General features: G+C 35.7%; 1 protein-coding gene across 1 annotated transcript in view; it reads left to right on the forward strand.

Moving 5' to 3' along the window:
- Positions 1 to 4402: 4402 nt before the first annotated feature.
- LOC117334889 (mucin-3B-like) overlaps positions 4403 to 13300 on the forward strand; it is a 30364-nt gene continuing 21466 nt past the window's right edge. The window contains exon 1 of the mRNA XM_033894730.1: positions 4403 to 4564. Within this exon, the coding sequence (XP_033750621.1) occupies positions 4403 to 4564 (162 nt within the window). The remainder of the gene's footprint in view (positions 4565 to 13300) is intronic.

Below are 13300 nucleotides of genomic sequence, written 5' to 3' on the forward strand. Positions count from 1 at the left end.
TTGGTACAAAATCATCCTTGCTCTCAAAGCATGTGAAAGCACTAGGGTGAATTTCTGGTTTGTGTTTTTGATTATTATTACTATATTATGTCTCTGGTAAGAACAAGTTTCCATACCAATCATGAATGATACCTGTTTAACTTTCAATAACACGAACCCCACAGATGTTTTGAACGCCCGTGCCTGCGACTGAATACTGCATGGCTATTTCAAACACTTCGACATTGCTTCGCCAGTCGGAGCAAATTCGGAGATTTTAGTTTTGAAATGCGAATTTTTTTCTAATAGCAATTTAATGTATTGTTACAATCGAGGGATACGTTGGGGGAATTACCCAGAGAAATGACAACACAACACCATCATTCTCGCTTCGTGGCGGCAACTCTTTATATTCCGGAAAACAACAAAGCAAACTAATATTCGAACCAAAATATAAACAACTGGCTGACATTATCCGGAACTAAGACATTTCATGGTCACCTAAAATATATATTTTACATATATATAACATGCCCCCCCAAAACAAAAATTTTACCCTAGGGAAATTTTTTGAAGAACCATGAAATGAATTAGAAACCCAAAGTACATACATGTAGTTATTATTTATAAATCAATGATCTGATTATGATAGATCAACATTTGAAATTTCAGTCATTCCACAAAGTCCATATGCCAAATAGAAATGTTACTCACTCATCATCATAACATAATATATAAAACTGAAACATCATAATCTCACTAGATTAATTAAGACACAATTGCAGCACCACATAACACAATAATCTGTAATATATACATGTATGCTGAAACTAAACTGTATAGTACGTATATATACACTGTTTATAGGGTTCCCATTGGATAATATTATCAATATTACTCGACAATGTATAACGTATCATCTATAAACAGTCTACAACACCGACTTAAATCACTTCAGTAACGAGATATTGTCAAATTATAAAATCACTTATTTATCAGAAATGCTAGTAGGTCTTTGGAGTTGATCGAGCATGTCCCATCATCAGACTTTTTCACAATACTGTCAAAATTGGACGGTTTCGAAACAGTGGTCACATGATTGACTTGCGAAGATGTCAAGTTCCTCTTTCTCGACATTTGTTGAGCAAATGGGTTTGTGTCCCACCCAAAGTCATCATCACACGGACTTGTCGGTAGAGAATTGGCTTTCTCCTCACGAACGAATCCAGCTGTGATAGTTTTTGGAGGGTTGATCTGGTGCACATTATTGAAAGGTTGACCTGTTGGTTGAGCAATTAACTTTCCTTCACAAACGGGTTTACCAATATTCAATAGCGCTGTCTTTGGATGACTCGAAGGCGACTTCACACATGATGTAGCAATAACCTCAGGCTTAGGCTCAATGCTGATAGGCTTAACAGGGTTAGGGTCACACTGTGTCATCACACTAACACTATGTAAAACTGGCTGTTCAACAGAAACACCAGAGTCGTCTGTACTCTTTGGAATAACCACCTGATCATGACTCTTAATCCCTTTCCGCCTTTTCCATGCCTTGGTTCGTCGCTTACCGTGCCTGATCTGTGACGGCGACTTTGATTTCGGTTTAACCTTGGTAATATCACAGGAATCACCATGACCTGTCAAATCCCACTCAATACTAAGTGATAAATGATGCTGGTCGTCCTTGAGCTCGTACTTAAACGGTAAGGAATCGAACCTCAAGTCATAGGTTTGTAATATTCGTACTATCTGATTTGGTAGCATCTCAATGGTATAAATCGTGTCAATCACAAAGACAGATGAAACGGCAATACAGTCACATCATAGGCATAACACACATCAAACGGTCACAGCGGCTGCCTGCCACACACGTGCTTACGCAAATAATAAGTTCACATTACAATTCGACGATAAAATCAAAATAAAACGATGAGGCACTTGCTTGGCAGTTGAGGTTTCCTTGAGTTTGGATTCTCCACCATGTTACAATCGAGGGATACGTTGGGGGAATTACCCAGAGAAATGACAACACAACACCATCATTCTCGCTTCGTGGCGGCAACTCTTTATATTCCGGAAAACAACAAAGCAAACTAATATTCGAACCAAAATATAAACAACTGGCTGACATTATCCGGAACTAAGACATTTCATGGTCACCTAAAATATATATTTTACATATATATAACAGTATATTCATAATCTGATTGATTTTAGGCCTGTCCAACACTTTATCGAGTTGAGGTTAGGCGTGTGTCGTGTACCAAACCTAGATCATTCTGGCCTGATTTTTAGCAGCTATTGTCACCGCTGAGAAATGAGCACGCAACGCGCTTTTTACACTTTTGCAATAAAAATAAAATATGAAGATAAATCTTGAAAGAGAAGAAAACTAATGTTAGACTGAGCAGCTTCTTCCTTATAAAATATCCGACATTATTATAATGCACGGATAGCTCAATAGGTTAAGCCAAAGCTGTTCCACCATGGAGTCTGGGGTTCCATTCCCGCCGGCGGAAGTTTCTTTTTTTATATTTTTTGAGGAATATATTTATTATTTATATTCACATATGTGTGTATAGTTGTTATAATTCATATTTGTTCGGAATGTAAATGGTCTTTAAACACAAGCAACAGTAAGGCTAAACTCTACAGTGGGCTAACGATAGTACCATCTTTTCGTAGCTCATTTGCAAATATGATTATATGATTATTTCTATATCTTAAATCAGTGCATTGAAGCCGAACATTTCATCATTTTTTTTTTTCAAATAGCCGTCTGAGTAAGTTGAGGTTACTGGGGCCGCGGTGGACGAGTGGTTAAGGTGTCCCGACACTTTAACACTAGCACTCCACCTCTGGGTTGCGAGTTTAAAAACCTACGTGGGGCAGTTGCCAGGTACTGACCGTAGGCCGGTGGTTTTTCTCCGGGTACTCCAGGTTTCCTCCACCTCCAAAACCTGGCACGTCCTTAAATGACCCTGGCTGTTAATAGGACGTTAAACAAAAACAAACAAACAAACAAGTTAAAGTTAGGCGTGTGTCATGCACCAAACCTAGATCATTCTGGCCTAATTTTTTTTATATTTCACCCATTGGATGAAGACAGGAGATCCAGAGAGATCTCAGTACCCTCCATTTAATTATTTTAATTGGTCCTAGGAAGTACTAGGCACGCGTGTTAATGTATAGTAATCACGTAGTAGATATGGGTCTATATTTCATTCGTGTGATTGGTTGGATCGAGAGCTTGCCCATACACACGGGAATTTTGGCTAGTATATCACATGAAATAATTTGCCCCTTGTGTTCCAATTAAGGTATTGGCGATGAGTACTATTATTTTTTATCTGTATGAATCAGTATGTCGAATTCTACAATTATACATTCAAAACTAGATCACTGTACATATCCTTGTCTGACAAAAAATAAAAGATATAATTTCTCTGTTGGCGCCTTGTCGCGGTTTGAAAATAAGGTTTAAAAACGCGACAAATTGACGCTTAATATCTTAAATCTCACTTTGGCTACAGGGGCATGTCTAGTCTTACATTACAAAATAGCCCAGAAATACCTATATATGAAGACGTTATATAGGTATTTCTGGCTATTTTTAATATAAGACAAGATATGCCCCTGCGTTTTGGCGCGGTTTGAGAACAACAGCTACATGAATAGGTGTAGGTGTTGCATAAACCGGTAAATAGGTGTCAGTATTAATATGTGTGTTTGTGAGTTCGAGGCTACAGTATATATTCGTGTTTGTCTCCTTGTGATAGTGAAAAACTAACGCCAACTTTACAGTGCTGCCTCAACGAAGCGCCGAAGACAGCACCTGGTCGCATTATAATGTCAATGCTGAACGTTAAGTGGGTGTAGCAACTACAATAAAAACGGAACCGATGCATAATGTTTGAAATATTTCTTGTGCAATTGTAATTGTTTTGTAGTGTATATCGCATACATCTTATGTGTCTCGTGTAATTTAGGTCAGATTTGTGAAATAAATAACATGCGTCTGCATCTCGTTAATATTTATAGAAAAAAAACATTAGCCTTTACTTCCGCTATATTCGTATACATGTAGATAAAACAATACCGATCTATATATGTTTGTACACCTAGTTTCTTTTGAGCATGTTCAATTCTAGAGAAACACATCAAATTTCAAGGGTATTTATCAATTTAAAAGTGGATTGATAAGCTTCGTTAAAAACATAATCACTTCTAAATAATTGATAATGATATATTATTATCGCTGAAGTTTGAAAAAAAAATCGCATGGTCACTGTGGGAGTTACTCCCCTTTACACGTATCCGCGCTAGGATTGCAACACAGGCGTCTGCATCTGATTGGTATTTAGAGAAATATATTAGTCCTTACTCCAGGGGCTAATGTTTTTTATATAACAGTAACAAGATGCAGACGCCTGCGATTGAAAGTGCAGGAAATGAGAAAGAAGAAGAAGAAAGTTATTTAGGAATGAGAGAAAGACTCCAAACATTTAATCGCCTCTTACGGTCATGCGGTAATGGCGGTAGCAAGTACAGTTCCTACGCCCTACCTGCATGCCGGGAAAATGTTTGTTGTTGCACGAAACTATTCAAATTAGGTGGGGCGTAGGATAACGGTTTCAAAATTAATGAATGAAAGCTAAAAATGTGTTCTTCTAAAACCTGCAAAGAAAGTCTAATTTAACATACATATTAGCCATGTCAGAAACATGTGTGATCTCTGTAGACAGTGTGGCGCTTGTACAACCAAGCCGAGTCGCTGTTAACAAGCGTTATCGCTACTACCTGGATATACATGTATGGAATGTTATAGCTGTCTTAAGACCAAGGTCTTAAATATCACCATGTTATATCATCATGTCACCATGTTATATCATCATGTCACTATGTTATATCATCATATCACCATATTATACCATCATGTCACCATGTTATATCATCATGTCGCCATGTTATATCATCATGTCACCATGTTATAGCATCATGTCACCATGTTATATCATTATGTCACCATGTTATATCATCATGTCACCATATTATATCATTATGTCACCATGTTATATCATTATGTCACCATGTTATATCATCATGTCACCATGGTATATCATTATGTCACCATATTATATCATTATGTCACCATGTTATATCATCATGTCACCATGTTATATCATCATGTCACTATGTTATATCATCATATCACCATATTATACCATCATGTCACCATGTTATATCATCATGTCGCCATGTTATATCATCATGTCGCCATGTTATATCATCATGTCACCATGTTATAGCATCATGTCACCATGTTATATCATTATGTCACCATGTTATATCATCATGTCACCATATTATATCATTATGTCACCATGTTATATCATTATGTCACCATGTTATATCATCATGTCACCATGATTTATCATTATGTCACCATATTATATCATTATGTCACCATGTTATATCATCATGTCACCATGTTATATCATCATGTCACCATGTTATATCATCATGTCACTATGTTATATCATCATGTCACCATGTTATATCATTATGTCACCATGTTATATCATTATGTCACCATGTTATATCATTATGTCACCGTGTTATATCATCATGTCACCATGTTATATCATTATGTCACCGTGTTATATCATCATGTCACCGTGTTATATCATTATGTCACTATGTTATATCATCATGTCACCATGTTATATCATCATGTCGCCATGTTATATCATCATGTCACCATGTTATATCATTATGTCACCATGTTATATCACCTTGTCACCATGTTATATCATCATGTCGCCATTTTATATCATCATGTCACCATGTTATATCATTATGTCACCATGTTATATCACCTTGTCACCATGTTATATCATCATGTCGCCATGTTATATCATTATGTCACCATGTTATATCACCTTGTCACCATGTTATATCATCATGTCACCATGTTATATCATTATGTCACCATGTTATATCACCTTGTCGCCACATTATATCATCATGTCACTATGTTATATCATCATGTTACTATGTTATATCATAATGTCACTATGTTATATCATCGTGTCACCATGTTATATCATCATGTCACCATGTTATATCATCGTGTCTCCATGTTATATCATCATGTCATCATGTTATATCATCATGTCACCATGTTATATCACCATGTCACCATGTTATACCATCATGTCACCGTGTTATATCATCATGTCACCACGTTATATCATCATGTCACCGTGTTATATCATCATGTCACCGTGTTATATCATCATGTCGCCATGTTATATCATCATGTCACCATGTTATATCATCGTGTCACCATGTTATATCATTATGTCACCATGTTATATCATCGTGTCACCATGTTTTATCATCATGTCACCATGTTATATCATCATGTCACCGTGTTATATCATGTCACCGTGTTATATCATCGTGTCACCATGTTATATCATTATGTCACCATGTTATATCATCATGTCACCATGTTATATCATCATGTCACCATGTTATATCATCATGTCACCATGTTATATCATCATGTCACCATGTTATATCATCGTGTCACCATGTTATATCATCATGTCACCATGTTATATCATCGTGTCACCATGTTATATCATCATGTCACCATGTTATATCATTATGTCACCATGTTATATCACCTTGTCACCATGTTATATCATCATGTCGCCATGTTATATCATCATGTCACCATGTTATACCATCATGTCACCATGTTATATCATCATGTCACCATGTTATATAATCATGTCACTCACCGTGTAATATCATCATGTCACCATGTTATATCATCATGTCACCGTGTTATATCATCATGTCACCGTGTTATATCATCATGTCACCACGTTATATCATCATGTCACCGTGTTATATCATCATGTCACCATGTTATATCATCATGTCACCATGTTATATCATCATGTCGCCATGTTATATCATCATGTCACCATGTTATATCATCATGTCACCATGTTATATCATCATGTCACCATGTTATATCATCATGTCACCATGTTATATCATCATGTCACTATATTATATCATCATGTCACCATGTTATATCAGCATGTCACCATGTTATATCATCATGTCACCGTGTTATATCATCATGTCACCATGTTATACCATCATGTCACTATGTTATATCATCATGTCACCGTGTTATACCATCATGTCACCATGTTATACCATCATGTCACCGTGTTATATCATCATGTCACCATGTTATATCATCATGTCACCATGTTATATCATGTCACTATGTTATATCATCATGTTGCCATGTTATACCATCATGTCACCATGTTATACCATCATGTCACCATGTTATATCATCATGTCACCATGTTATATCATGTCACCGTGTTATATCATCATGCACCATGTTATAGCAGCGTGTCGCCATGTTATATCATCATGTCACTATGTTATATCATCATGTCACTTTGTTATATCATCCTGTCACCATGTTATATCATCATGTCACCGTGTTATATCATCCTGTCACCATGTTATATCATCATGTCACCATGTTATATCATCATGTCACCGTGTTATATCATCATGTCACCAGGTAATATCATCATGTCACTATGTTATAGCATCATGTCACCGTGTTATATATTTATGTCACCATGTTATATCATCATGTCACCGTGTTATATCATCATGTCACCATGTATATCATCACGTCACCATATTGTATCATCATGTCACCGTGTTATATCATCATGTCACCATGTTATATCATCATGTCACCACGTTATATCATCATGTCACCATGTTAAATCATGTCACCATGTTATATCATCATGTCACCGTGTTATATCATCATGTCACCATGTTATACCATCATGTCACTATGTTATATCATCATGTCACCGTGTTATACCATCATGTCACCATGTTATACCATCATGTCACCGTGTTATATCATCATGTCACCATGTTATATCATCATGTCACCATGTTATATCATGTCACTATGTTATATCATCATGTTGCCATGTTATACCATCATGTCACCATGTTATACCATCATGTCACCATGTTATATCATCATGTCACCATGTTATATCATGTCACTATGTTATATCATCATGTTGCCATGTTATACCATCATGTCACCATGTTATACCATCATGTCACCATGTTATATCATCATGTCACCATGTTATAGCAGCGTGTCGCCATGTTATATCATCATGCACCATGTTATATCATCATGTCACTTTGTTATATCATCCTGTCACCATGTTATATCATCATGTCACCGTGTTATATCATCCTGTCACCATGTTATATCATCATGTCACCATGTTATATCATCATGTCACCGTGTTATATCATCATGTCACCAGGTAATATCATCATGTCACTATGTTATAGCATCATGTCACCGTGTTATATATTTATGTCACCATGTTATATCATCATGTCACCGTGTTATATCATCATGTCACCATGTATATCATCACGTCACCATATTGTATCATCATGTCACCGTGTTATATCATCATGTCACCATGTTATATCATCATGTCACCACGTTATATCATCATGTCACCATGTTAAATCATGTCACCACGTTATATCATCATGCCACTATGTTATATCATCATGTCACCGTGTTATATCATCATGTCACCATGTTATATCATCATGTCACCATGTTATATCATCATGTCACTATGTTATATCATCATGTCACCATGTTAAATCATGTCACCACGTTATATCATCATGTCACTATGTTATATCATCATGTCACCGTGTTATATCATCATGTCACCATGTTATATCATCATGTCACCATGTTATATCATCATGTCACCATGTTATATCATCATGTCACCGTGTTATATCATCAGTTACCATATTATATCATCATGTCACCATGTTATATCATCATGTCACCATGTTAAATCATGTCACCACGTTATATCATCATGTCACTATGTTATATCATCATGTGACCATGTTATATCATCATGTCACCATGTTATATCATCATGTCACCATGTTATATCATCATGTCACCACGTTATATCATCATGTCACTATGTTATACCATCATGTCACCATGTTATATCATCATGTCACTATGTTATATCATCATGTCACCATGTTATATCATCATGTCACCATGTTATATCATCATGTCGCCGTGTTATATCATCATGTCATCATGTTATATCATGTCACCATGTTATACCATCATGTCGCCACGTTATATCATCATGTCACCATATTATATCATCATGTCACCGTGTTATATCATCATGTCGCCATGTTATATCATGTCACCATGTTATACCATCATGTCGCCATGTTATATCATCATGTCGCCATGTTATATCATGTCACCATGTTATACCATCATGTCACCATGTTATATCATCATGTCGCCATGTTATATCATCATGTCACCATGTTATATCATCATGTCGCTATGTTATATCATCATGTCGCCATGTTATATCATGTCACCATGTTATACCATCATGTCGCCATGTTATATCATCATGTCACCATGTTATATCATCATGTCGCCATGTAATATCATCATGTCACCATGTTATATCATCATGTCACCACGTTATATCATCATGTCACCATGTTATATCATCATGTCACCATGTTATACCATCATGTCACCGTGTTATATCATCATGTCACCATGTTATATCATCATGTCACCATGTTATATCATCATGTCACCATAACAAAGTTAATGGTCAATTTGTCTAGTGAAATCACTTACATGAACAAGACCATACAATTCGACCCCTTGTTGCGAATGGCCAAGTTAAGGGTCCCTTGTTTAATTCGTTCAGTTTTGAGCCTGAATAAGTGGAAAACAAAATGGCCACCAGGAGGTCATCTTGGATTTTGACAGCTGAAATTGTTATCAAGATTTCTTAGAAAAGATCATCTAAATTGTGGACGCCAAAATCCCTCCGTGATCTCTTGTCTTGATCAATCAGTCTATTGGATATTGGTTTATCTTCAAAATAGAGCAAAATATTTTCTCTCTCCTAATTTTTTTTCTGTTTATCTCTTGTACTGTTCCCTTTTACAATACAGATTGGTTTATACATTACATAATTTTATTTTATAAAATAGAGATTATTTTTATGTAGATATGTCTCAAGTACACGTTTTTGCTTTGTTTCAGTTAGACGTACATCTCTGGTAAAAGTAGATTTCAATTAAGTGATATCAGAAAGCTCTTTACACATGTCAGACAATCTTTACTTTAATCAGATCCGTGCTGAATTTTAACTATATAACATTATTAGACCTGCTGTCCCTTAAAAATGTATTATCTTATATCAGATATGTGATCATGATAATATGCAGAAACACAATACAACATAAATTATATATTGACTCAACGAAAACATTTTTTTCAAATATGTATGTGCGTTTTTTACGAGACACAAATTGCATGAAACTTGCAGAAAAAAATAATCTGATACTTTCGCAATTGAAATAAGCGCCTTTATCATCTACTGATAAACGTACATGTAGTGAATGAACAAATCATGAAAATTGGAGATAATATCTCATTTACATATTAAAATCAATAGATTTACATCACCACCGCTGTCACGAAACCTTTGCCTTATATATCAAGGCCGCCAAACAGTGGTCAAATCAGCGTCTCCAAACGAGACCAAGTGTGATTTTTTCTGGCTTGCCTGGGTTGTCACATGAAGTATTTAAGAATTTGAACTCTGAACTCTGACCCCTATCTGAGTATAATGATAAATGTTATTATTCCAACTTAGAACACATGTCGTGCTTTATTATGACCACCGGTATGAAAACATCATTTATATATTAAATCAAATTCAACTTTACAAGAACTTTTATAACCACAATTGTACTTATAAACAAATTACCTACACATGACGTCATGAAAACATCGCAAAGATCATCATCCCAAAACGTCGTGTTACGGTAACGCGACTTAAATACAAGGTAGATCTCAGGTTTAATTTCTTTAACAGACCTTCCCACAAGAAAGGTATTGCTTTGTCCAATGGACCATGGTAATGTCTGCAAAATAAGGTAAAGTCAACACAAATTATCATTCTAAATGCTGTACAAGTCTCGTCGTTTAAATCAGGACAAATTAACTACCCGGACATCGATAAATGACGGACTTAAATTGTCCACACACTTAACTGTATATCTTAATACATTGTACGATACTCATCCACCCATCATTTCATTTTTCTGTATACACATACAAAATAACCTGGCCACGCGCATATACAAGTGAAACTAATAGATTTGTCATATAACGATTCCAAAGTTCTCTCTGAGAAATACTGAAGTTTCGACAAATTTGACCTTCAATATCTCATGCTACAAATTGCATTTTTAAACTTAGAAATATTATTTCCACAAACTTTGTCAGGCTTCATCACAAGAAATTACAACTCAGATATGATTATAGACTTTTCTGTTGATCCAAGAAGTCATCTGAGAATTTTGACAAATGTTATTGTAAACTTTATTTATTTTACAACAATTGCGAAACAAGTAATATGAACTTATATTAATCACGCATGTTGGCCCGAATGAAAGCGCGCAAATGGTCTTACTGTGGGAAGAAACAAGAGTACCCGGGGAAAACCCACGTGGTCAGGCAGGTGACCCCATACCTTTTCGTGTCCCATCGGAGAATCGAACCCCGGCCGCCTAGGTGAAAGGCAAGTGTGTTACTACTGTGCCACCCGAACAAATTTTATTCCCTTGACCTGGACTATGAATCAAAGTAACTTCTTTTCCAAAACTTTTTCATGACTTATCCAGGAAAGTATTTCTATAAATATCCTGATCTAATGTGTTTTGGTTAATAAGACAATCTAATTAAAATAGAATTGTAATTTCCGCTCTTTACGATACAAAGCAATATACCATTACTGCTCATCTACGATATCGTAGAGAATAGTAGAGGAGCGAAATTACAAGTCTGAGTTTAAAATAATGAGATTGGTTGTGGTTGATATGAAGTCGTTTGAGTGTTTCAACAAATTTGACCTCTGTCACATTTAATATAGGTCAAAATAATTTGCTTTCAAAATCTTTGTCGGGCATTATTCAAGGAATCTGGGAGGGAAATACATAAATTTATGTATTTAGGTCTTTTGGTGAATTGTTTTAACAGAACTGACTCCTGTGACCTTGAATATGAGTCAAGGTCATTTTTTGCAAAGTTTTTTTTGACACATCTTATGAAGCTACCATCATAAATGTGATGGTTCTTGTCCTCATGGCTATAGGGAAAGTTGTTTAAAAGCAAATGTTAGCTCCGGATGGGCGACGAATGCCGGACTATGGCATAAGGAGGGATTGTATTCTGACCATATTGAAATAAAAATGAGGAAGAAAAAAAAACAAAAACTTTAAAGGTGGAATTTTGAAAGATTAGCATCCCTATTCTCCGATTCTTAATCTTTTAAACCAATAATCCAAGTACTGCATGTACCCAAAACATGCATGGAATGTCTGAAAGAAAGCTCGTGTATATCGCCGACCTTTCTTACATTCAACAATAATAGCGATACATTCTAATGAAAAAATATATCTCAGATTGTATATTTGAGTTCTTCCTTTTTCGCGCCAATAACTTTCCCGCCTTTGGATTCATGCACCAGAGCGGATGTGCACGTGTGCTGCTGAGGGGTAAGCTCACTTCTGCACCTGAGAAGGCCTGAGATCGTTTGATGGCACCGAAACACGAAAGCAGTCGACTGTCGACATGAGAGAAAGAAAAGAAACATTTCGGACCTGACTACCGGTAAGTTGACACAAATCTATGTCTTTTTTTAAGTGTGATTCGGCGATTTTTATCTCGGATGGCGTGCTGACCCAAATTCACAGAATCTATCAGACATGAATTTGAGTTTGCAACTTTTGTCAATTATCATTTTATAGTGATTTTATTATAAAAAGCGCAGACGACTTTTTGTTTGTTTTTAATTTTACATGAATTCATACCAGTACAATATACGAGTTATTTCCCTTTGCCCAAGAATTTTCGATTTAGGTGTCGTACAAAATACCAATCATTGAAAGTATCCGTTAATATTTTACAAGATACGTTGATGATATGACATGCCCTGTCTATGGACAATGGAACTGTCTGTAATACAATTACAAAATAACCTTTCGTTACCTGGACCTCATAGAAAATTGATTAAACAGCAGGTTCAACTTCAGGTTATTTTGTCTAAGAAAGCATATTGTA

Source organism: Pecten maximus, chromosome 9 (assembly GCF_902652985.1).
Source record: "Pecten maximus chromosome 9, xPecMax1.1, whole genome shotgun sequence".
Taxonomy (NCBI): domain Eukaryota; kingdom Metazoa; phylum Mollusca; class Bivalvia; order Pectinida; family Pectinidae; genus Pecten; species Pecten maximus.